At 42.2% G+C, this 27,608-nt stretch overlaps 1 protein-coding gene across 2 annotated transcripts in view; it reads right to left on the reverse strand.

Annotated features, from left to right (window-relative positions):
• FSTL4 (follistatin like 4) overlaps nucleotides 1-27,608 on the reverse strand; it is a 238,856-nt gene that overhangs the window by 30,263 nt on the left and 180,985 nt on the right. For both annotated transcript variants that reach the window (XM_074839056.1, XM_074839055.1), the window contains exon 7: nucleotides 12,332-12,498. In XM_074839056.1, coding sequence (XP_074695157.1) covers nucleotides 12,332-12,498 — 167 coding nt within the window. The remainder of the gene's footprint in view (nucleotides 1-12,331; nucleotides 12,499-27,608) is intronic.

Raw genomic sequence — 27,608 nt, forward strand, 5'->3', positions numbered from 1 at the left:
TGGGGAGAATATGAGTTAGTAGAGAGGTTTTGGCACTTGAATATGTTGTACAAGTGCCCTGCTTAGGAATTTATTTCAAATTACAGTTAGAACCACAGCACTGATGGGTATACGAAGCAGCTTCTCTTGTTACTCCATTAACGTTCAGACTTTGCAGCTCTAGAATGTTTGTACTTCTACACAAACCCAGAAGGATACATTTAAAAACAGTTCATGAGCTTAAAGAAGGATTTTTCTTTAATTAGCTCCCTGCGTGAAGCATGCTAAACTAAACTCTTTGCAGAACTTCACCGCAAAAGTCTGGTAAAATTCAACTTAGAATCGGGGTGGCACAAACCAGTACAACAGGGTGAGTGCTGAGCAGTGGTTTTGCTTGCGAAAACCCAAGGACTTTTTTTCCAAATTTCCAACGTGTAGGTGGAAAGCCAGCCTGCAGCCAAGGGGTGTATGGGGGAAGCCCCTACACGAAGGTCCTGCCTGCTGCCACCCCCCTGCAGCACGGCCACCAGCCATGAAATGGGAGTGGTGCACTGGGGTGCGGCGGGGGGGTGAAAGCTCGCAGCCAGGCTCTGCCAGCACGACGTGATCGGCATAAAAAAAGAGGAATGCAAATTTGCTCTTCTGGTTGGGGGGGTCAAGAGCTTGGGTCCCCGTTTCTCTGTGATGAAGAAAGGGAATCTGTGCACAGAGGTGCTGACAACGCTCCCCTTCCCTGCTGCGCCCATCCCATACAAGGAACCATCCTCATCCATGCTGTTACTGCCAGGGCCCCTGCCAGGTGCTCAGAAATTATGAGCAAGAGTTGTTTGATTCTCGGATGGGCTGCTTGCTAAACCAAAACCATTTGGGGCTCCTTATATCTCACATTTCCTGTCTCTTCAGGGTGCATCTGCTTTGCAGTTTGAAGCTTTTCTTTCCAGCCATGACACTTTGAGCATTTTTTGAAGCAAGCTGCGATTCTGAGGCAGACTTGCAATGCCAGCTGGCACCCTTAAAGCAAAGTACAAAGTAGCCCATCTCTTGCAGTATAGCATTGACCTGGCACTACTTGTGCTGGCTCTCCAATCTTCTCCAAAAACTTCTGTCTGGCACCAGAGAAATGTCTTCATGCTTCTCCTCTCAGTGGCAGGCCAGCACTGGCCAGGGGAAGGGAAGTTTGGGAACTTGCCTAGTTTTCTGTATTTCAAAAATACAGAGTTTACAGGCAGGACGACAACCCTTCCCAAAGCACAGACCTTGACCTGAGCGGGCACAGATATAACCACCCTGGTTCTGCTATTCGCCACCCTGAGGCATGTGCTGCCCCAATGTGCAAATGTATGAACAATTATAAAGGATAAATCCATAGATGATCCTCAAATTCATTATTTGTAATCAAAAGCATCTCAGATATTACTGTCACCGTGGGTGTCAGGCAGATTTGGCATCTACACTGTGGGATAAGCTGGTTAAGCTACCCAGTACATTATTACAAATATCTACTCAAAAATTCCCACTTCAGGCGTTTGCCTGTTTTCTGGTCAGCTACATCTTTCCTGCCAGAATGCGAAGACGCATGAGTAACTGCAAATAGAAAAGATATCAACCCTGTTGAAATGATATTTGCATGACATAGAGAAAATGCTTGCAGTGGAGGGGACTTAATAACAGCTTTTAAAGTTAATCCCAAAGCAACTCAAATTGAGTTTAGATCAATAAAAGCAGGATGGCTACTTTTATGGAATGATTTATAAGGTGTTGTGGAAAAACAGGACAGTAAAATCTTCTGTTTTAAGTATGTTGCTTCTTTTAAGATATCTCAGAAAAATATTATGAATGCTTAGTTTGTGCTCTGTAATTGTCTTTTTATGGACGAACTGTTTTTTCCAATGCATACAAATGTATTAATATGAGTAAAGACTCTTGCAAAAACAAACTGATGCAAGATTATAGCATTATTCTCTTCCTCTCCAAATGCATTTCTCTTGTAAAGAGAAGCTTATATTGGTAAAAGCATGGTTTATGACTTTTAAAAACTATTTTGTGGCTTCTAGCACTTAAAGAAGGTTATCAAAGATGATTTAGGTTAACACCACATCATTTATGTCAGGCATAGAAGGAAATTATCTGTCTTGTATTAAAACTTGCACACACACAGTAAATTCACGTAAGACTACAACGTTATTAAGAATGACCAGTATTAGACATGGGAAGGAAAAGGTGATTATGGAATTTAGGTTCAATACTGAACCTTTTGTTGCTACAAAGAGAATGCTGAATTCTCTAACAAATTAATGACTCTTTCTGTGTGTTTACTGCAGCTCATGGTTTCTCCTTGTGTTTCCCTCTGGATATAATTAGTACATTAGGATTTCACAGTTACATTTTATATATATGCATGCATTCTTATGCACAAGCACTTTCTGTGTGTATTTTATAAGGGTATATTTGCAAGTGCTGTAAAAACCCACGCCCTAGAGCATTAGGAAATGATGAGTCTTTGATTCCTTAACGGTCTCCAAGTTTACACCTCACACTCACCCCAGCCAGGAGCCCTGCAGCGCAGTGGGAAGCTGGCCCAGGCAGGCAGTGGGCAGCCCTGGTATTTGGGCTAATTCCCACCCCCCTGCACTGAACTGGGAGCTCACAGGAGCTGCTCTGGTGCATCTCTTGCCACCGCACTAACCGGGGCGTAAGTTAACCCTGACGGGATGCTCTGCTGCTGGTTCGGTTCGCTGGGGAGCAGTCCTCGACAGGGTGTAACACCGTAGCACAGCACACTATTTTATCAAGCTGAGAAGGAACTGCAAGTCAAGAAAGACTTCTTGCCTCTCAAAAACGTGTATCAGGCAAGTGGGAGCTCTTTGAACAAAAGTTCTCAGAAACTGCTTAGCACAAAACATTTGTTGAGGCTCAGGTTCTGAGCTCCATCCCTCCATCCAAACACGCACACGTAAGCTTGCTGGGAGAACTGGCAGAGGAGAGGATGGGGTGGGCTGAGGGAATAGGAAGAAGTCACGCAGGAAAAAAGGCAGAGGAAATATTTCATGCGCTTTGCCTCTTTTTCAGATGGCTTTTGCTTGCAAAGCCAGGTTTCCAAGTCACCACAAGCCTGAAAGCAGCCAGAGGGAACCATAAACATCTGTAAAACTGATGCAACGTAATTCTTCTCTCCCTAAAACTACCCCACCCGTAAAGCAGAGTATCGCAGGGCTGTCCAGGAGTCTCAGCACCCCCCGGGAGCTGGGACTGCCCCACTGCTACCCCCAGTAAGGCCCAACGTTGAACTGAAAAGACATTTTTATGTATCATTCCACAAAAAGGGCTAGGCAACTGGGAGAAATGCAAAGAAGTAACTTCTGAGACATGATTTTCCTCATTTACCACTGAAGGTGAATTTTCTGGTGAAGAGGAAGAAACAGAGTGATGAAAATAGAGGCAAAACCCATTCTAACCCCACAAGCTGATGAGTGTTGCATCAAAGCAGCCAGATAAGGATAGGGTGTTCATCACCTCTATTTTATGAATTTCATTATAAAATAATGTTACGCGTTCTGGTAAAAAAAATAATTCAGCAAGCTATGCTTATAATTTCTCATAACTGATAAGACTGACTAGTAGCAGATGATAAACTGACTTCTCCATCAGTCTGTCTCATGTTTTCTCTCCCTTTTTCAAACAAAAAGTTCTCTGTCCTTCATGAGCTTCTTCTATGTCGTGCAGTTACCCTTCAAATAAAGGACTGATTAAGTGACCTCAGAATATGTTTAAACTTTTCAAGATTAAAAAAATGCACCACCCTGCATTTTAAATTGGTAACAGCTCAGTAATCTAAAAAATAATAAAAAAAAGTTGCTACTGCACACAGTCAATTTCAAAGAATAACAAAGCAGATCCTTGAAAATGGATATGTATTTTTTTTTGTATTGTATTTCCTTTCCATCACTACTGATTACCCAAGACATCGGTCTCTCCAAACAGAAGATTTTTCATATTTATTTATCCCATTCCTCCCTTCTAATGCATTCCCTGGTCATGCAATCTGCCGCGGCTCGGAGACACCACGCTTAGAAATGTGTAAAACATTGCATATTGCTTGTAAATCTCGTTCACATTCTGTCTCAAGTGAAATCCAATATGTGATTGTAATGCCACAAATCTCCGGCTCTGACACCCCGGAACGCAGCCGGCGGAGAGGGAGCCCACGTTAACCTGGGGCTGCCGAGCCGGCGGCGATGCTGCGGGGTGCAGGGCACCACCCGCCCGCCTTTTTTGCCCGTTTCAGATGCTTTTTCATGAAGCTTTCTAACACGTCTTGGGGTTGTTCCAACACAAAATGGGAACACACTTAAAGCCCTTGAAATTTTTGGCAAAGTTTCTTGTTTTCCAGGAAGTTTGAAGAGGAATTAGCATAGAGTAGATTCAGGCTTATTATTTTTTAGGATAACTTCCAGTTACTTGAGGGAAAAAATACTTCCCTTGTAGCTATAAATAGGAAGAAGGAACAGAAAACCAAGTCCCAGTGACACAAAAGCAGACAAATCTCCCCAGCTCTTGGCAACGCTGGAACACATCGCGCCGCGGCATGGACTATGGGCAACACTCTCCCCGGGCAGCAGCCACTGCCCAGCCCAAGTCATTTTCAATATAAATAGTGATTTTAAATCACCCCCGTAGGGTATTGAATGTTCCTAATACACACTGGGGGTGAGTCCCAAAGACAGTCAATACCCCCTCACCATGCTGACTTAAAAGAGTCCATAGCTGAGATAACGACAGAGGGAATGGAGCTCCCTGAGTAGTTTCTTCTCTTAGGAGAATCCCAGCAGTTGCTGGGATTTCTTCCTAAATAATAACAACAACAACTACAATAATAATGATGATTATTATTATTTGCTTCACTTTTAGACCTTTCCCTTTCAGGCCCTTCTGCCAAGCCCAGGGAAGCTGGGAGCCTTCCCCATGTGGTTTCAGTGCCTACCAACAAAACCAGTCCCAGCACTGGCGTTAAGGTGGTGTCACTGATTTTCCACTGGATGAAGAAAAACACCATCATAATTTCATAGTAACCAGCACGGCAACGAAAATGTACTAACTAGTTCATGTTAAAAAAGCTTGCCCGATCCTCAGAGTCCTAGAAATCTCTCTCTGATAATGTTTACAGGATTTTAAAACAAAATGTACCCAAGCGTTTAATGAGATTATTATTACGCAAAATCTACAACAATGGCTATCACTTTGAAAATGATTTCTCCTCACGAATCAAATGTCCCTGATCTTTTTTACAATAGATTCATGAGTGATTCATATAAAAATAATAAAAACTAAATTAGTCATGGGCTCTTAAATCACTTTCTTTGGTGCTTTTAATAATTCATTTCTAGAGACAAGCCGAGAACTTATGCTTCATTAATATTATTTGTTCTCGGTTTTACACATGCTATCACTTTAGTAATTTACAGGGAGAAAAATTCAGCCTTAAGCAAATGCCAGAAAACTATTGCAAACACAGCCTGATGGTGTATTAATTTATCTTCTCTTCTTCTCTGCTCAAAGAATTTAGCACAACATAAGACTTTGCTGGTGAGCCAAAAAAGTTTTCAGCTTGAACATATGGAAATGAACTTTTTAGATAGTTGTGCAATTATAATATAGATAAAAATGGGTGACTTTTATATCCTGAGAAACTCAGAGACAATACAATGAGGAAAATCAATGGTAGGTCTTCCTGCCGGAGCTGTTGGAAGGAAGGACTTAGCACACCAGGGATTTAGTGAAATGTTTCTATTAATTGGATCTACTGGACATTTCAGAGAAATGCAAAGACCATGACTGAACAGGTAAGTACCAATCTTGGGAGGAAATTGTATTCATAAACTTCAACCTCCTCCCTACAGTACAGAGGTAGATAACTGGGACTCATGGATTTTGGTCTGTAATTCAATTATCACTTGCAACAGTCGGAGCAGGTAGGGGAGAGCACAGCCGATTTCAGACTCCTAATTAATCTCATTCTCAATTTTATTCTAATGCATTTTTTAAAGTGTGCCAGTCTAGTTACCTTAATACTTCACAGCAGATGGGCTCACTCCTTTCTTCTCGCTCATTTTTAGAAGATTCACGCTGCATTCATAGTTCTGCTTTTCTGCTACAACACCCAGACCGAGTACATGCAATTCATCTGCAGGAGTTGCATCTAACAGCTCGGGTTTCTCAAAGATTTCACGAGGGATGTGCCCTATATGCCTCTAAAAAATGCAATCAAAACAAAACCACCCCAGAGTAACACCTTCCTCCACAAAAACAGGCTGCTTAGGAAGGTGAAGCCTTATACTCCACCGGCTATTTAAGACCAGGTGAACAACTCTATTGTCTCCATGAAGTTACTTCTGCATTTTCAATAATAACCTACAAACTTTGGTCTGTGACCCAGACATGAGTTATTCCAGTGAAGGCACGAGTGGATACAAGTTCTGTGATCTTCATTATAGCAAAGCGGAGACTGTATCTTCTGACAATATTGCAAGTATTAATTTTCCACTTAACCTCTGCTTTAGAGCCTGCAAAGCCCTAAGATACTATAAGCGCTGTGCAATTTCTTAAACTTTGATTAGAAAGAGAAACAACTTGGCTCTAAACATGCAACTTCCTGTAATTTACTCCCATCACTGTATTACTGCAGCATCTAGGATGACACAGGGTTTGATCATTTTAATGGCCCAATTTCTATTAGCAGGGTATTAAGTGGGGTTATTCACACATGATCTTTTTATTATTTAACGGTGAAACTACATTAAAAACATCAACAGGAATATATTGCCTTCATACAGACTGTTTTAATGAGAAATCTAATCCGAGTGACTTGCACTTTAAAGGTCGGCCATTTGCTTTGGGTTTCAAATATTACACATGGAAAATGGACATGTACATGAATATACAGGAAATGTGTTATCAGGTGGGTAGGCATAGATCTTGTAAGAGCCACGAGACAGACATGGACGTGAATCTTCCCAGGTGCAGGGGTAGATGTGCAGTATGGGCAATCGATTCAGAAAGCGGGCTGTGCCCCCCCAGATTCACCTCTGCCACTTCCACATGCTCCCTGCACCGTGGACCTGGCAGAGGTTTGGTGGGCAGAGATGGAGGCAGGCTTGGATTCAGCCGGAGTAAGGCACACAGATTTGTACAGGGAGGAGGAAAACCTGTTTGGAGAAGAGAATCACTCCTTTTCCTCCAAGCGGGACTCACACCTCTGAGCTCAGCCTACGTATCTCAGGTGCCTCCAGGGTCTTGGGTGGTGACAGGAACCTCAGCAGCGAACCCCAGACTTCCCTCACGTGGCCTTATCAAAGGCAAGAGAGGCTGAAGGTGAGAGCAGAGGTCTCTCCAGTCAAGTTTCCTTCCCCTGACAGGAGGCAACGGCAGAGGAGCTGTGTGGGAACTGGGTGAGCCTTAGCAGGACACGCTGCCGCGCTCCCATCAGCTGCTGCTCGGTCATTTGCCGAACCAGGGACGTGGTCCTTGTGCCAAACAGCCTCTCCCCAGACTTGTCTCGCCACAGCTTCAGCCCACCTGCCCTTCAGCCCGCGTGACATCCCGAGGCCGCAAGACAACGCATGACGTTGGACAGGAACATTCAAGACTTCTTCAAGAATTTGGCACGTGGACGTCATACTGGCCATTTCTCTTTGTGCAAGATCAGCTGATTGATCCGTACAAGTGACAACAGTAAGCAACCGATACGCTGCATTGCGTTAACTCCTGGGAGCATGCTCTTTAAGGGCAATTACTGATTTTTCATCAAACAAGGAGAAAGACAAGTCATAAAGCAGCTGCAAAGCACTCTCACTGGCCTGCCTTTAATTCCCTGGTGTGCTTCCCACCGTGTGGGACTCGACTCTGGGGTCTTGCACTTGTTCCTGGATGGGATTTTTTGGGAGAGCGAGGACATGTTACCCTACCTGGCATCAGCAGAAATGAGGAAACCTGTATTCCAACGATCTGTTATGAAAAGCTTATTTTTGAACTAATGACCTAATGCAGATTTGAGTTAAAGGGTACAGATTAATATGAAATCAATAATGAAAAACACTCATGAATTTATGTTCTAGTTACCTGCATGACACTTGGTAATTCACTAAATTCCTACCTACCTGTATTCCGTAACGTTTGATTTCTTACAGTAATATTCTCTTCTTTCTTGTTTGTAATATGCTTTCACCACGCATCTGAAGGAATAACTTTTGTTTATAAATTTTGTTTATAAATTTACGTATGTTTCTCTGGAGATAATGTCAAATCATGTGAAACAATATCCTATAAATATTGTATAAATACATTTGACTCCATGAGGAGTTTATTATATTTTCAAATTGACGAATGCTTTCATAATCAAGTATTTGGGAAAACAAACTGCTTGTTCCTAGGGGGCAAAAGTATATTATTTTGAAAGATGACACATTTTAACCACTTCGCTATTTGTAGTCAGAAATCAATTTGTAGTTATCACAATCTTATCAGTTTCAGCTACATTATAGTTATTTTCTGCATGAAAAAAGTTGATGGGACTTTTTTAAAGTAGAGCTGCAAAGTGACTTCTAATGGATAAATAATATGGATGGGTAATTTATGGATAAATAATATTTTTATGCTAAAAGCAATCTTAAATGTTTACAAGAAAAATTGTTTAATTACACATACCATTAAGATAGCTCTTTTGCAACAGCTATGTGACAACTCATTAAGAGAGTTCTTCACAAACAGGACAAGACTATTATTACTATGTTGCTTATGAAAGCTTCTGATTAAGAGAGCTATGAAAAATTATTAATATTTTGTTGCCAATCAAGGCATCACATAAAAATGATTCAAGTGATGCACTCAGACAACCAGGCTTTATAGTAATCTTCAACCTTTCAGTTCTGTGCAAATTTAGGATTATCTAGGTTTTTGTTGACCATCTTCTAGCATTAATCTGGAACACAGTCAACCTTCTCACATCCCGTTTGTCACGAAGCTGGAGAGAATAAAGCCATGAAGGACTTTGCAGCGGTGCCTCTCTTGCGCTGCTCTCACGCCTAGCTGGAAGGATTGTGTTTGTACCACAGTTGGGCTTCTATTTTCATCTGATTTCGTGAATTAGCATTTAGAAGAGAAAGAGTTTAATTGAAATATAATACGAGGATTTTTCCGAGTGTGTGAATATCCTGTAGGTTTGTATGTGATTACCATTGTGCCAGGAGCAGGGAGGATTTTCTTGAAGTTAAAAAGGTACAATTAATCTCCTGTTGCACTTCCAATTAGCCAAATTGCTAACCTTATTGTGAAAAGCAGAAATGCAATCGAGTTTCTGCTTGAGGCGTACTAAAAGAAAACTGAAGTAATTTAATTAACTGACTTCAAGTATATTAAGAAGCACAGTGCCTTTACTTTCCGGCTGTCAATGTCTTTAAATAGATTATTGTTTAATGTGAGTTTCTGCACCCGCGAAAGGCTGGAGCTGCCACCCACCCCGACCCATGCTGTTGAGCACGCATGGCTGCACGGATTTTCACATTGCAAACCTCAATACAAATGTTGATGCCAGTTCCATGCTACAAGCAAGTAACAACCCCAAACACAAGTGTGTTCACACTGCAGATGAATGTGGCTTATGTTCCACGAGTACAGGACTTTTTAAACTTGTGATTAATCTAAATAAAAAGTCCGGATTTACCAGCTGAAGGACCATCTCCTCATCCCTGCTACGAACAAGTGTTTCGGATGTGCAGGTAGCCAGAGAGGGGACACAGCTCAGCTCAAGAGTCCTACAGACTGCCCATAGTGGAAGAGGGAAAATAAAAGATGGTAATCTCCAAATTATGTCACCTCAAGTGACCAGACCAGTATACAGATGGCACTGATATATACAGAACATAAAAAAACTTTACAGTTTAATTAAAGATGAAAAAGGTGTGGAGGTGTTTATTAGATTAAAAAAAACAGTTGATGCACGCTAGTAGCAGGTGCTATATGACAAGGTGATAGAGGTCATAAACTGACAGGCGAAACATTAAAATTGAGGCATAAATCCTGTTTTTCCTCCTTGTAAGACTCTCAGAGTGCTCTTTTGATATAGTTTCTCATTGATATACTAGTTCAAACAGATCAAAAAGTGATTATTTTTATCCTGCTGTATTGTATGGTACTGACCGAGGGGGTGTTGAAGCATTCAGCAACCAGTCAGTTTCTGTGCAAGGACGTAACTCCTCTTAACATCTAATAACCAATGAGAAAGAGAATTACTTATAAGTAACCCAGAAATCCACTTGGGTCGGCGCTAAATTAGGGAGGAACTGGCATTTCAGCCTGAAAATGCGCTCCTCAAAATTCTATTTAAAATAGTAGATGTTGCAAATGAAGCCTCAGAACCACGTGCTATCTATCCTTCAAGGATGTGTTTCTACTGCAATTCCTGGACTGTCATTTCATGTCCAGTTCACACACGAACTTTAAACTTTTAACGTGATCATAAGCAAAATTTCATGAAGGTAAGACGAATACCTGGAATTTTCATTATTTTTGGCCAAAAAATTCTGAGACTGCTCTTGAGCCTCTACAGTGTGTGGAAATAAGATTTCAGAACAGCTGAAGCGCGCTTCTAACCCCAGCTCAATCTTGAGCCCACCAAAACTGAGCCTAAAAACACATCTCAGATCTACCTAGTGAATATAACTGCCAAAAGAAAAGGCTCCTTCTAAACTCTGATCACACAAAGTTGTTGAATTTGCTCACTACGGATTAAACTGAGCACACTGGCAGCGTGTGTCATCTTTACTAAGCTTAATCTGTGTCAAGGAATAGATCTGTTCTGAAGACTATTTGCAGAAGGCGGTACAGGCAGGAAGCTGCCAGGTCAACCCCCTGCAGGGCTCACTGCCCCGCTCCCCCTACAGCAGGGAACGTCGGACTTTGCGCAGCACGGCTTGGCAGGTTTCCATATATTTTTAGTGCCAGCGACCCGAAGGTTGTTATTCTAACCCTGGTGCTGACAGATGTCTGTAAAAAATCTGGTCAGGCACGCTGGCTTCGGGCTGGCTGTGCGATCCTGCGCGCTCTCGTCACGGTTCCGGTATCATCCTGGGCCAATCCTGCAGTGGGATGTTTGCTGGTTTCATGTTGCATTTCGATGTCATGCTCCAAATGGTGACAAGAAATGCATTTTAAAAGGGTAATACTCACTTTGATGAAAAGAAAAGAATGTTTAGATGGTTATAATTACTGAGTTTGTGCACACAGTAATCACCTACACATAGTGCAGATGATTTTCCGGCTAAGGTAGAGTCAACAAATAACGTACCGAGTTGCAGTGCGTATTTCTGTCCTGTCTGCTGAAATTTTCGTGTATTAATGCAGAAGAGTAAAACAAAGATTTTTCACATTTCAGCAATCCTGGATACACAACAATTTAGGGAGCTACAGTACTGAATGTAACAACTCCGAACTGAGTGGTTATCAAATTAACAAGAGCTGAACAAAAATATAAATCAACTCTTGCTGTAGTGTAATTAAAATAAAACCTGATTTAGTGTGTACTTTAATGCAAAGAGAAATGAAATACAGACCATATTTTTTGTACACTACCTTCCACTCTCTCCGTAATTAAATGTTATTAAATAAATGAGTAAGTTTATGCCATTATTCAGGTATTGTCTTTACTACAAACTATGACTCACACATCAGACCAGCACTGCGAATTAAAAGAGATCCAGCTTCCTTCCTGCGAGGGTATTGCCACACCCTGCTGAATAATCCCATATTTTGAACTGCTCATCAGAAATAGTAGCCGAGGAACGAGAGACAAGAATGGCCTGAAAGGCAACAGGAGGAACAGCGATAAAAATGTATTATTTGATTTAGATAGAGGAGAGGTTTCATTGCCAACCATAAAGGTATTGTTTCATGCTCTCGATGAACCTGTTCCTTTGTACTAGGAAAGAGATCCCTGAGGAGCTGATGGTCTGTAGAGCTGCTCTCCCCTGGGCTTCCAGGGCTGCTGTTCATGGACCACAGGTTGCACCAGACTGAATGAGCAACAAGGGATGAAGTACCAGTGCTATTTAAATGCTGGGTTATTACAGTACTGAGCTTTATTTCGTCATAACCTATTCCAAGTCACCCTGCTCTCAGCTGCATATATGTTGCTTTGTTTTTATTCCTGAGACATATTCACATAAAAACAAAATATCACGCCACCTTCCAGTTTTCCATAATAATAACAAGATAAAACTTGTTCCCTTAAAACTATCATCTGTTAAATGAAGTCATATTCAATGCCCTAAAAAGAAAACAACAAGAGTAATTCAGGACTTACATTGATGTCCTCCAAGTCGAGGAAGTTGAGGATGATGCCATTGCGCTTCCAGATGATGGGAGGCCGCAGCGCCCCGCGGATGCCGCACGTCAGAACGGTGCTCAGGCCAACCGTGATGGTGGTGACACTGATCTTCTGGTCCTCCGGCAGGCTCAGCCGAACCACCTCTGCAAAGGCAACGAGACAGGAATAATACCAAATACTACAAAGGGAAGCTGTTCCCCTTCTCGCCCCTCTGCCTTCCTTCTTCCTCATTCCAGGAATAACTTTGAAGGATTCTGGTAAGGAGATGGATTATCTATGCTATAAAAAAACCCTAAACAATAAAGCCAAGCAAGAGACATAGGAGTTGAATCTGCCACGATCGAACTTGCTGCATCATTCTCCTGAGGCACCTAGTGGTAGTTGTGGCATTAGGGCACTAAGATGGGTCCTCTGGCAAGCCTGGCTGCAATAGCCAAGTCTACAACGCAGTCAGCAACAGGAGGACAAGCAAAGGCTCTCCTGCTTCAGGCTGCCTGGGTTTGTTTCTCTAGAGGACTCTGGCCAAGGTCCTTTGAAAAGACAGAATGAGTCAGGTTCCTTCCTTAAAAAAGCAGAATTAAGGTAAGACTGTTGTCACTGAAATATAAATAAACTCAGTTTTAAATTGCCCAAATCACAAAAACTCCTTTACCAAATCCAGCCACGTATGGCATCTGAGATACAGATGTTCTTCTAACCAAGGGGTGAGAAGCTTTCTCATATTTTATTTAAATTAAAAACCCTCAGTTATTCTGACTTACATGTACCACCAAAAGAAACACCTGAGGCAGCAGGCCTTAGTGAAAACCACACCGATACCTCTCTGAAACCACACCACGTCACATCATTTCCTTCTGGCCAATGCTCACAAGACGTGTCTGCTTATTTCGTCATGTGCGGCCACACAGACAGGCAAGACATTTGATACCAGAATTACCGTGGGCGCAGACTGTCGTTATTAAGCATTTCAGCAGCAGTGAGCCAGCAACAGGGCAATCAGGCCACATTGTCAAAGCTGTTGTGTTCACAATTTTATCATTCACATGATGTTTTTTGCTTGCTCTCACTCACAGACTCTGCAAGAAGAAAGCTTTCAAACTATATTGCATATAAATGCTGAAAAGTGGTTTTTCAAGGTAATGAATGGCCCATTGAGATGAACACTTTGGTGTTAAATTGCTTCAGCAAAATCAGAAACTTGGATTGGGGAATGAACCACCCTCTCCTTGCCCCAAGGTCCCTCCTTCCTCATGTCCACTGGCATTAAGTGCAGTAAAACAGGGATCAAAGAGACCCACGCTGCCTCACCCAGGGCCACGTGCTTTGGGAAAAACCACATCCAGCAATGGTGACACTATAAAATGGCGTATGGGGTCAGGTTACTCCCTCCCATCAGCTGGCAAAATTACTCTCCACCCTGCTTGCCTGCTCCTCATCTCTGTTGTTACAACCCGCACAAGATCTGCGTATCACTTACAGTAGATCTGCGTTGGTAAGATCTAAATGCTTTGAGCACTTTCTTCCAGCCCTCTGAAGAAGCGCTAACTTTCAGTGAAACCCAACGCTCATTTTTATCATGTCAGTTCACAGCTTAAGATGTGATTTTGCCTTAAAAGTTAACAGCTTTGGTGGGAAAATCTCGCACTCGTTTATGGGGCTTGCACTATGGAAATGCATGGAATAAAAATAAAACCCCCCAGTATCTGCTTTTGCAAGCATCATTTTCCATCTCTTCACACACCCTCTACTTGAAAAATTGCCTTAACATCTCTTGAGTAGTAAATCTGTTAAATCTGTTCACTAAAATATTCAGTAGCCTTGGGAAGCCTGGAAGGACTCACTTCAGTGCACCAGTCTAGCAGCTGACTGGGAACACTCAGTGCAAACCCTGCTGGTGCAGCAGCACCCAAACAGCTCTGCATCCTTTCTCTTCCTGCTTCTTCCACCTAAGCGGGAAGTTAATTGAACGTGCCACAAATTGTATTCACCACCGTAGATCTGAGGCTGACTTAGGGCTGCAAAGATCAATACAGCATTGCCTGTCGTGTCTGCCGTTCTCCCACTTAATATTCCCAGCGCTATTTTAGAAAGAGTACAAGCTGTTTTAAAGAAATGGTAGCTATAGTTTTGATATATGGTTGATCAAAACCAGGAATGTTTGACCAGTCAAGACCATCAAGCAGTTTCTGCACCTGAAGCCTTAAAATCCGAATGGGGAGACGGAGGAAGCTTGGGAAGGGAAGGAGAACATTCCCCACCCAAGGTCACGGAGCAGGTTAGCGGCAAAGCCAGGAATAGCTAATGCATCATTAAATCACATCGCCCTCGGGCACCTGCTGGAGGAGATCAGAGATGTGGCAACTCAGGGCCACCGACACCGGCCCAGAGGCAGGGTGATGGCCCATCCCACCACCCTCATCCCACTGCCTGAAGCATGTAGACAGCACATAGGGGCCAATAACGTAGTTATTTTCTGCATAAAAGAGAGCTCTTTTTTATGAATAAAATATTTGGAGTGCACTTGACAGGATAAAGAACTGATAATTACAATAATTTGTAGCATGGAGTAGGGCTAATGAGGACATTTTTTCTTGAGGAGAAATGAAATAGAGGGTCATTCATTTACCAGAGAATTGTTTTTTCATCTTACTGCTGTTTTCCTTAATTCCCTCTGCTGTTTCTCACTCTGCCTTGAGTTCCTTGGCTCATGCTGGGCTCCCATCAGCTCCCTCTTCAGCAATATTTTTTGAGTCTTTTATTGCGGTAGAATTTAAGGCTCCCTGCCCATCTTCCAAATGACAGCTAAAGAGGTTTTGGTTTTACATTTTAGAAGCACACTAATGAAAAATACATTAACATTTAATTAAGAAGACACCTTGCATAGCTGTCATCCTTGGATGAACCACAACAGGCCAAGAGATGACTTTTTCTGTTAAAGCACGTAATTAGTACTGACCACTTGAACAATACAAGCACACTCCTTTTTTGAGTATTTCTATGGAGTATGTTTGAGGGCATCTTATTACCGGTACATTCGAGGGCATCTTATTAACATCTAAAAGCCTTTCTACTAATACAGGATTATTTTGTGTGGCTTTAGTCATTGCTTTATTGTTATGAATATAAAAGATTTTCTTACATAACCAAGTGTACTGGGGAGGAAACAGACTCCCTAAGAGAATGCGAGGGCTGGGCTTTTTCAAAATCTCTTAAAAAACTCAGAATCTTCCTCTTAAAGTTATAGCGCTTAGACACCCTGATGCTAGCTGGATTATGTGTACAAATTATTCAAGTCACCATAATGATTTTGTGTAGAGCCTCTAGATTAAGTATTGAACACCTCTCATTTTATTTTTAAAAACCTTTAGGAGATAAAAGGATTTTTACCACGCATATAAAACCGAACAGAACAAATGGGTAATAGTCAAAGTGCGCTCACTGGCGGAACACAGGCTGGAATGGAATTTGGTCCTAAAATCAAGCAATTTTATGTTCATTTGGAAATTCTGCCAGATGATGCATGCAAAACAGCTTTCTATATTCAATAGATTCAACCAGTATCAGTCCTAGCTGATCATATTTATCAAGTCATGTCAAACCTGGTACTCTTCTCTGGGATTTCAGTTGAAGCAACTCCTCAGTCTGTTCCAGCCGGAAATAAAAAAGGTTCCTGCCAACTCCTCTGCCATCAGAGAGAGATGCTATCATCAGAGAATGGGATGCTATCATTTCTGACTCAACATTTAATAGTTCAAGACAGGGATAAAGCCTTTGTAATAATCACCTTTAAGAGGGGATGGGTGTAGCCACGTCTCTGTGTATCAGAGGTTGGGAGTGATCTTTCATCAAGTGCTGCACCAAGTGTAGCACAAGATCAAGGTCAGGAAAAGGTGGCCGGGACACTGCAGGCTCTCCTTTGGCGATGGCGGCAGCTCAGCGCCTGAAAACTGCGTGGCTTCAGAAATCAGGGCAGAGCCACCTTCAAACCCACCTCCCCCGTTCAGGAGGGTGGGGGATCACCCCCTGCGTGCCAAGAGGTTACTCAGGGAAGGATGGCTCTGTCCTGTCCCTCACACCTTTTCTCCCTGCTATTACATTCAGTCCGAGAGAGGCCGCGAAGGACTTCGGTGACCCAGGTGTAGCCATTCTGTTGTCCTTATGTTAGATTTCTTGCAATACCAGGTCCCACAGTGACACAGTCGAGAACGTGAAGTTTTACTAATTCCTTTTCTTGTTAAAAACGTCAAGATACTGTTGACTATTTTCCTCGGCCCCTCCTCTGCTTCAATTTTATTTCTTAAGGTGCGAAGCTGGAGTTGCACTGCACCTTTGCAAGCTGTGCATACTAATGCGAGCAGGTATTACTTGTTGTGCTGTTTTATCATGGAAATCTTTTTCTCTGCTGTCATTTGCAGCCCGCCAAAGGCAATCATAATTTCACAATGAAGACATGTATAATTGAGGTCATTATAGGGAGCAACCTGGAATGAGCATCTATGGAGAAAAACTCATTGATTTACCACTGCGCGGAGACAATTTACATAGTAAATGCCGGTTGCCTGCCTGCCTCTGCTCATGCTACACCACATACAGAAACAGATTTCACACTTTAAAAACTGCTTAATATCATTAATTAGATCTTTTCCCTCAAATCTAAAGAAAATATACTTTTTAATACATTGTTGCCACCTTTAATCATTGTTACATTTGTTCATGGATATCTTGCCTTGCTAAAACAGGATATGGAGCAACTGAGACTACTGCTCAGATTCTGCTTAGGGGACAAGGCAATACAATACTTTTTTCACCCTGTAACTTGCTCTCAGTGGGGGGGACAACGAACCAAAATGTAGCCTTGTCTGAAGCAAAGGGAGGACGACTTTCAAAGAAAGTCTCAAGCGCAGATTCTTGCCCCCAAATTAATGCTCCTGAGCAAAGAGGCCTTTTGTTTGTGAACTGAAGCATGGCCTAAATACATCCTGTTTCTCCAGCAAATGGTTCAAGTCAGGGTCGATTTAATGGGATGAAAACTTTAGCCTCCACTCAGTTCCCCAAGTCCAAGTCCTGCAGCCGTGTTTACGCACTGCATTGCGTTAGTAAAATCTGTTTATTGCCTTGTGGCCCAATATTGCAGCACAAAGGTCAATCGTGATTTTAGCACTTGTTTCAATAGATAAAAGAGCCTTCTCTAGCTGAATACACTCTCAGGTGAGGAGCTAAGTCAATCAAGGAGATCAAAACAATGAATGGATCAGAAGGAAAAAAGAGGATATACATTTTATAATTACTTTTCCCCCAATAATTTTGGTAAGATGTATTTTGCTTTGCATAGAGAGGAGAAAGCAATTTTAGACCCTCTTAAATCTGAGCTGACTGCAGCTAATTGATTTGAAAATGACCGTGTTATATGTGAAATGTATTTATAAACACACAAGTGAACATGAAATTTGGCTGGCCAAAGAGTGACTCCAGCGATACTGTTTGGGAGACCCTGGGATGAGATGTGGTCATCTAATTAGTCACTGCAGAGAGAGATTAAATGAAATGAAGGGCAGTTCACAGCGGGTCTGAATCTGTTAAGCACTGTATAATATGCTTATAAATTACTTGTGTTAGCATTAGGGTATTTGCAAAATACCCTGTGATTTAGTTTCTACCCTTCTCTGTAGACCAAATGAATTAATGAAAACCATAGTACACTAATCACCCTGGGCTTGCATGCCTTTGCAAGCCTGTCACACCAGCTGGTTTTAGGACTATCTCCAGAAGAAATGTTGCCATGCTATCACATTTTGCTGGTTATTAAGGTTCAACAAGACAGTCTTACCTAGAAGTATCTGCTGTCTTCTCACTTGTCCAGACCGGTGAAACAACTATCCATCACCCAGCCCCAAAAGAAAACTCCATTTTCTGAACAACAACTTAAAATTACAGGAAAGCCAACCATGTTACTAAAGATGTTTATGTTATTAATTAACAACATTAGAGCTGCTAATGAACATGATTAAAGTTGTTCACAATTAATTAACCCAGAGAATTCCTACAGCTCCCACATCAGTTCAGAGCAGGTGATTGGGATGAGGCCTCTGGCTTTATAACCTGTGAAAAACACCCTCAAGAGCTGCCTCTGGCCACCGTTGGTGTGACCCACCACTGGCCTCTGTGGGACATTTCAGGAGTTTGATTTGCCTCAAAAAGAGGCACCACAATGCAGCGCTTCTCTAAGGCTTGTAAACTTAATTAATGAGAATTATAAAAGGATTGCTAAAGCTAAGTAGAAATGTTCATATCTCAGCTTTATTTTGTAACTGCAATAATTCAAGTTCTTAATATAATTTATAAATCCTCAGGACCTTGGGCATGCTACTTCAGGAACTATTTTATTGTAAATTCTCTACTAAATTAGTAATGCTGTTTTCTAAGTCATAAAAAGGCATAATCATATTTCTAGCAGTATGAAAGAATTTAGTACCTGAAGCCCTGTTCTGTCATTACTCTTGAAGGCCACAGGCTACGACTCCCTGAGGTAGGTCCCAACCTTGCACTGAAAGCTAAAACCTGTCTTGCCATGAAATTCAGAATAAATGTGTGCAAATCACCAGTGATATCTAGCTCTGGTGCGGTGCTAGAGGACAAGACCCTGTCTCTCATCCCTGTCAGGTTGAACAACTCTACAGTCTGTGTGACCATGACTTTTAGATTAAATGTAAGAGAAAAGCAGCTATTAAAACAATTAAATGTTACAAATGCCTTTTACTTCTCTCCAGCAAATGTGTCCACAATATACTATCACTGACATATCATAGAATGGTTTGGGTTGGAAGAGACCTTCAAAGACCATCTAGTCCAACCCCCTGCCGTGGGCAGGAACATCCTTCACTAGATCAGGTTGCTTGAAGTATTTGATTGATTAGATAATGAGAATATGCTGAATAAAACAAAGGTTAACTTGAAGGAGGGAAAAAACAGTCTTACATCAGAGTCTGGTCCAGCTTCTAACTAAGAGGGATTACGACTTCACATGCAGACCAAGCTGCCCTTGCTCCTGTGAAAAACCTGCATATTGCCCTGAAACCTTTGGAGGAGTGAAGAAACACCCCCGGGGGAGGATGAGCATCCTTTCCAGCAGCTGGATTTGAGAGCAGCTGAGGTTGTTTCTTGCCTGGCTCTGCGAGGATGGATTCAGATCTCCTGAACTCAGAGATCTGGAGGCCAGTACCACCTTGGAGCCGGCCTCTCAGTCCCTACACGGGGCCCTGGGTCACCACGCCTGGTGTGGCCAATGTCATGGGATGGGCCGATTTGCTCCCAAGGAAGGCCAATTTCTCACGCTGAATACAGAGAAATTTCAAGTAACTCCAATAGAGCCGCCTGCACTGGAAATGTCTACATCTGAAGAGGCAAACTCTGTTCAAACAGCTGCTTAGATTTTTGTCTAAATTACACACAAGTTCCTTCAAAACATCATACACATCCAAAAACCAGAAGCCCAGCTTTCCCACATGAGTTTGTATCAAGCACATTCACATAGCTAATAAATTTGCTAAAAATCATTTATATTGACTTTTAACCAAACATGGCTTCTTTATGCACTGTATTCTAAAGATCAATTTCTTTTTTTCTTTTTAAAGAAAACAAGCAACACACTTTCCATCATAAAATCCCATCACTGCCCTCCTGTTACTAATCAGACAGAGAACATTTTCTTTGTGCAGAAAGGGATAATTCATTCATTCTTGAAAGTACATGAATAAATATAAGTTGTTCAGTGCTTAATTATCTAATCTCCTGAGGGTGATAAGTGATGGATTCATTATGTAAATAGGCATAAGTAGTCTATTTTAGAGAACAGTTTACATAAATGCATTTGTTTTTATTTTAAATTCCTATTTCCCACAGATTGAGAGCAATGTTGATATGATTAATTTTTGATAAAATATTCCCATGTTGTGTCAACAGTGTCCTGCCTAGATTGTAACAGCCACGCATTTTCCTAGTCAATTTATTAATGTGAAAAGTAAAATTGCTAATGGTCTAACAGGCTCTCCTAATTACTTCTGGTAGTCACGCCAGTCAAACACGGGACTCAAAAGATTTGTCTCTATTTCTTAAGAAGAGTCAAACCCATACTACAGTATACTATATATATCTACTATATACTATAGGACACCTACTCTCTGAATAACTACAGGAGTATTAAAATCTCTCGCTGAACCCACGGAAAAAAAGAACATTATAGTTTTTCTGGGACAGATGGGAGGTATTGCAGCTGCTCTCTGTTTCACACCCTCCATCCTATTGGAATTGAAAGAAATAATTAGTTGTTTCACTGCCACAAAAGCAACAGCTGTCTTTTGTAAAAGGCTTATTTCAACATTTCTAGGAGTTTAAAAGTTTTTCCCATCCTTCAGAAATTCCTTAGCTTTGAAATGGAGAACTCTTTAGCATGGGCAGGTTCTTCCAAAGCAATGACACTTTTAAGAACAGCCACTATCTGTATTTAAACTATCAGAGTTTCAGAGGACCGTATGAAACCACTAAACTTTTTTCTGTAACTTCTGCAAGTTGCAGCAGCTGAACTGATTTATACCTGATTTAAGGCAGAAAAAGATAGCTTCTGGTGGAGGATGTGGCATGCCAAGTTTCTCCCTGGAGTGAATTTTTATGGCTGCTCTATAAACCCCTAGGGTTTATCATGGAAATACTGTCAGACCATTAAGTCCAGCATGAGTTGTGGGAACTGCTGTAATGTGTACGTAAATTACTTCGAAAATAGAGACAAGTCAGGCCATGGGGTATTTGGGGTTCAAGAAGCATTCACATCTCGTTTAAAACCACTGAGACATCAAAAATGGCTGCACGGAACTGCTCTGATCTCTCACTCTCCGTTCATTTTACTTCAAGTTCTTGGCCAGCATTATGCAAAGAACGCAATACGCTGAAAAATGGATGAACCAAGAAACAAGAAGCCTAGAAAAAAGCCCCACACTGCTTCTAAACCTTAGATTAAGGGTTTTTAAAAAAAATCCCAAGCACTTAAAATCAGGTATATTTATTTCTTTCATATTCCCACATTTACTGCGTTCATAAACAACCAAATCAGTGATAGCACACCTCTGGAGTTGTAAATAAGCATTAGTAATATTTTTCATGGAGCATTCATTGCTCTTTCTATGGATGACTGCAAATTTAGCTCTGGTGATTATACGGATTTTGCATCTTTTCCGACTGTAGCTCTGCTCAAGATACTTAATAAATGCAAGTACGCTGCTTTCCTGTGCTCACACCATCCCAAGCCAGAACCCGAGCTACTTCATCCCCCACCTTCACCTTCCACTCCAGTCATTGCCCATTTGGGTTTTGCCTCATTAAAGTCAGAGTTCAGCCTCTCTCCAAGGCTTTTGGTGATTTCCCTTACAAACAGCTTCGTGGGTCCCAGGCCAGCAGTATAAAATCAGAACAGGTTTCATTTGTAAATTAGAGTTACATAAGCAGGGGAAAACCAACACAATAAAAAGCAAGTAGCTCTAAGGCATACCCAGATATTTATGCCATGCACCTCTGGCTGGACGTAGGACTTGCAAAATATCGTTCAAAAATCCTGCCTCCCAGGCTGCAAAGCAGGATCATGGACATAAAGACTTCAGCTGTGCCTGGGCTCAGCTGAACGTGCATCCTGAGGATGAATTTCTCTTCATCCCAATGGTGCTGCCAGTCCTGCCTTGGAGGGTGAGGCTTCGGACAGATTTAATGCGTGCTGCAGTGATATACAGATCTGGAGCTGGCACAAACGGTGCAAATTCGGCTGGGGGGACCGTGCAAGGTTACAGCAAGGTTGCTCTGCAGCAACATTTATGCAGATAACATCTTGCATTTTAAAAATACATTAGTTGATAAAAACTTCTGCATCAGCACTCTCATCCATGTCCTTCCCACATTCAAAACTACTGAACTAAAGTTTAAGAGAAAGTCAGAAATCTGCAGACAAACAGCAGCGATTTGCAAAGAAACAGGTAATTAAGTAACATTTCTTTCTGGAGAGGAGGGTGAAGGGAAACCAGAGAGCAAAGAACAGTACCTAAGGAAAATCCTCTGGTTGGTGCTACCAGCACAGCCATTGTTGTGGGCAGGTTTTCTCCCGGTTCAACCTTTTCAAGCCGAATCCCCTGCAGTTAAGAGCCTTTTAACAACGGCACAGAAAGGGCCGGGTAATTCATCAGCGCTCCTGCGCAATGCCTGGTAGGCAGCTGGGACTTTTAAACAAAATTTTGCATCAGCATTTCAAAGCCGACGTAGCTCGACGTTTTGCCACGGGGTATTGCAGGAGGGACAACAGAAGGTTTGGAAGGGATCAGCAGGGAAGGGGTAAGTACAAGCTTCTCCAGTGGAGTGGAAACCTCTCCAGAGTGCTTCAGAGATTGGGACGAGTGGTGGTGATGGCAGGAGGAGCAGATTTAAGTCCTTGCCCAGAAAGACAGTGACGTCCGCTCTGCCTCAGTTTCCCCCGTGGGAAAGACCTCTCAGGCCATTCTAGGAATAACACGTTTGGAAAGACTTCTCACACCTACGGTAACAGGGGCCACACAAATACCCACAACCGTGACATGTCTGTGGATTTCTCATTAAAACCCCTCAGAGGCTCACAGATAAAATCCACATATAAAACTGAAATTTAATTACACAAAAATACTTTGAAGCAGAGATTTGCAGCTACTGCTGTGAGAAACTTAAATTCCAGTAATACAAGAATGATAAATGCTGCATCCTTGAAAGTAACAGGAAAAACAAATCACCCAGACTATCATATTAAAAAGCATATTGAAAAGCAAGATACGCTGGCAAAATCAAAAGTGGCTGGTCATACTTTGTGTACCCACCGACATTAGCTTCCTGAAACTTTTAAATCTGCAGAGCAAAATGATTTATAGAAGCTGTTCTTTATCATTCAGGCTTATAAGTCTTATGTCACATAAAAGCCCCTGGCATTAGAAGAACATTCAGGTTGCGAAGGGAAGCAACGGCAGGAAAGGAGAGCGGAGACAGCCTGCATCGCTTGGGTCGCACGCGCGCCCTTCTTAATTCCGTCAGCCTACGCTATTTTTTGCACAGAACAGACAGGGCTTATTTAGAGAGCAGCTATTCAACATTTTGTTTTTCTTATCTTACATCCTCAACCTTACTTTCAACTACTCAAATGTAGTCTGAAGGCAGAAATGATTCGTTTCTCCCTGGATTTTTCTGTAACACCCTTCACTGTTAAATCCGCTTTGGAAACGCTCGTGAGCACCTTTGACACGTTTGCTTTAAGTGAGTTGTGCGGCCTCAGAGAGGGATTATTTGGTACAAAGCACTTTTTCGCCCTCCTGCCTCATTTCTGCTCAGCTCCAGCCTGCTCCCAGCTCCGACCTGGCCGAGACCTCTCAGCCACCCCACGGTCCCAGCCCCCCATTGCCACAGCACGGCTCTTGTCATCCCCTCTGGAGTTGACAGCTGCCCTCTCTCACCTCCCGGCTCTGGCAAAAGCTCACAGGGCCAAAACGTGGCACGGTCCTGCCCCTGGCTCCGGCCTCCACCGCTTCTCACCAAAGGAATTTCTTTGCCAGAACCTCAGAAGTGTTTCCCTACCTCTGTGCAAACCGTGCCTAAGTTTGCACCTTAAAGCTCGGCCCCGCCGGGGCTGCTTCCACCCTACATCCTGTGGCTATGCCGTTTTTTGTCATCCATTCCAACCGACAGTATTTAAAATAATGGGCACATTTCCATTCCTTCTTCCTATGAAAATGGTCTTTTTTTTTTTATTCCTAGTTTTCAATTGTTCCCTTCTCAATTTCCACCAACTGTAACTCATTATCTCTTTGTACATGATATTAAATGGCTCTGTGCTACCCACCGCCTCCTCCTTGTACAGGTGATTATAGGCCACATCACAGAGATTTCTCTTGTACTAACAGAATACAATCTTAGATATCGCCATTTTGGTAATGGTTGTTAAATATTGACTTTTTAGGCTGATTGCGGTAGGTACAATGCCTTGTTTACGTTTAATGATCACAAATTAAAATCAGCTCAATAAACTGAACGTTTGAGGAATGCACATTGCACTATATATAATGAATTACTGCTGGTGAAGTCTATAACTTAAATACAACACCAATCTTTAAGCATATATTTAATTTATAACAGACCAGAAATCGAGTGGGCCAAATGAAAGCTTGTTTAATGTTAAATTATTTGCCAGCACAGCCACCATATGCCAAGTGCCACAAAGAACAATATTCATCACATCAAGAGTCTGGGGATAGTTTCTTTTTAAGATCTTTAGCACAGTGCTCATCACAAATATTATCAACCAGATGCTCTGTTCTTTCCAAGAAACAATTCACTGTTAACATGACGAAACCCAGAATTTCTCTCAGACTGCAAGTCCCTGTGCACATCACGACAACCCAATCACAGGAAGGGTTAAAGCAGTGTCCCTCCTCACAGCCAGTTCCTCCCTGAACACAAGCCTTCCTCGCCTGCTCCAGCCAGACCTTCCTCCCCCTCTATTTTATGCAGCATGCAGAGACACAGAAACAACTTACAAAATATATTCCTTCGCCCACCAAAGGTCAGATACAAATTAGTACGTCATAAAAGGCCACTATCTCGTGCAGAACATCAGCACTGATGGCTCAATTGCTTTTGCTAGTATCTCACCTAAATAATATCTCTGTGATAGGAAAATCGCAGAAACCAGCATTAAAGTGTAGCTACTGCTCACGATGGCAATGTCAAAGTTAAAACATTCCCAATGTAAAACCGGCAGCAAATACAAGTATTAATAAGATCAGTGGCTGGCTTGTACACGTCAGTATACATTATCCATTGTGTAAATCATGGCTTTGATAAGAAAGTGATTTTCACAAACGTAACATGACATTCATTCGTTAAGATACAACGCATACCTGCAGGGCATTCAGTGAAAAGCCTTCTGCAGTACTTTAATTGATGTATAGTCCTTTGTGGCTTATATCCATTCAAAGTCATTTCAAATCCTACATTTTTAATTGGTTCAACTCTATTATTACTAATTTGGGTAAACAATTAATGGTAATTTATGGAGCTATTATTTAGTTAGTCCCAACACTGTTGCAGCACCAGACGTGATGTCTGACAAGGTTTGGTTTGGGTTTTATGTATGGCTAGTGAGGCAGAGCACACCAAAAGGGCCCAACCACAATCAGGGATTCACGGGGCAAAGCTCTGCTCAAACGTATCCTAAAAAAACAATTCAAGCCCTAGAGAGCTTCAATGGAAATGTGCAATAGTGCCTAAAATGGCACAGGAAACCAAGGCACGGTTAGATAAAATGACTTACATCAAGCAGAGCAAACCTCGTCTCCCTGCTTCTGAGCAGTACTGCCAAAATGTGAAAAAATGTCATAAATTATTGTGGGAAGAATTGTTTATATCTTATCCCTGAATTCTGTTGTCAGATGTTTTCACTATGGTGACCAACTCAGCTGCAGGTATTTGGGATTTCTCTGGCTCTGGCAAGACCCCAGGTGCATGAGTGAGTGGTTCTGGCAGTGGTTAATCCTAGGTGGAAGGGATTTAATAAGTATTAGCTAAATTATGCTACTTGAATCAGGTGACACGAATACTCTTCCATTTCTCTTACAGTTATGCTTTGTCTTTTGCCAAACCTCTAATATCTCTGTTTTCTACTATTTTCTCCCTTCCCTTTACTAAAGCAACGTTGAGCAAGACAGCAGAATGCCAATGTCTGGAGTTGAGAAGATTGCCTCTGATCCTATAAAAAGGGCATCCCACAAATGAAAATGCCTCCACCTAGTGCCAAAAGCCAAGAGAAACCGCTCTTTCAGTCCAGGTCAGATCAAGGAGGACTGTAATTTTCCACCCCCGTTTCGTTAAGAGCAGAGGACAGCGGTGCTCAGCACTGCCATGAGCAAAGCAAACCTCACCTCCGGCCACGGGCAAGATGAACTTTTCAGGAAAAGTCCTTCAGACCTTCTGCGAAACGGTGCTCAGCTGGCTCATCACATGGGCTCTCAGCACAGCGAGGGCAAATAGGTTGGAGCAGAAGTATAGGATCAGGGTGCTGTTAATATTCAAGTGCTCCCTGAAACAAGTCCTGCTCATCTGCGCTTTGGCTGTGCCCCTGCAGCACGTCACTGGAAACAAAGACCAGCGGTGGTGTCTCAAGGTGGGCACCAAGGGCTCGCACAGGCACCTCCGTTCTTTGCCCCAAGTTGAAGCTATGCCTGTAATTTTAAATCCTCCCTCTGAAAACATGGCTATCTCATTATACTTCATGCACTGCAAATCATTAACTCTCTGTATAAATCAAGCGCAATGCTTATATAGGAAACGTCAAGGATGAAGTACTGAAGTCAGGGACATACTGTGAAAAAAGGCTTTTAATGATTCAGAGTAATATATTTCAGATGTTTGAGCAAACAAAGCATTCATAAACCACTGCAGAACTGCTCCTTTCAGGCTGAATGAAGCCTTTATTCCCAAGTTACAGATAATAGTGATTGAAGGAAGGAGAAAAGCCAAGGACACTAAACCAGGTAAAGCAGCACTCCCCGATATTTTCAAGCAAGGAGGCACAGAAATATTTCACGTTGATCTTCTGTAATACTGCCTACTGCAGTGTGAAAACTTGCTTAAACTATTTTTTCCTAGCTTCTTCACTTAGCAGTACCTGAGGGTATGAACTGCTCATCAAAATTTGTGCTACATGTTTAAGGAAAAAGCCTGCTAATCTCCTGAAGGGTTACAGAGGTTGGAAGGTAGAAGTCAGGAGATCCCTCCTTCCTAGTCTCCCGTTAATATGTGGCACAAGGGGTCTGCACACCAGCCACGTACATCCTTGAAGACCACTCTGAAGAGAAGCCTGTCTGTCACACCTGCCAGAGCACCAGAGGAAAAACCTGCATGGGATGGTCTCTTGTGAACACTGTCTTGGGAAGACTTTACGTCCGCAGTGGCCTCACCCCAGACCTACGTGGGCCATATCACTGAAGCTTACAGCTTGCTGCAACTTGCAGTGGGAGACACAAACCTGCACTCGCTCTTGAGGCATGAAATGCAGCAATTGTCCAAGAACTCTAAAGGGTATTTCATGACAGAAGAGGATGTGAGTAGTTTATGTCTGATGACTAATACAGAGTGGGAGAAGCTGGCATTTGTCCAGGATGTCAAGGTTAACAACAACCCCTCTATTACAAAAAATGTTATGGGT

Source organism: Strix aluco, chromosome 13, assembly GCF_031877795.1.
Source record: "Strix aluco isolate bStrAlu1 chromosome 13, bStrAlu1.hap1, whole genome shotgun sequence".
Lineage (NCBI taxonomy): Eukaryota > Metazoa > Chordata > Aves > Strigiformes > Strigidae > Strix > Strix aluco.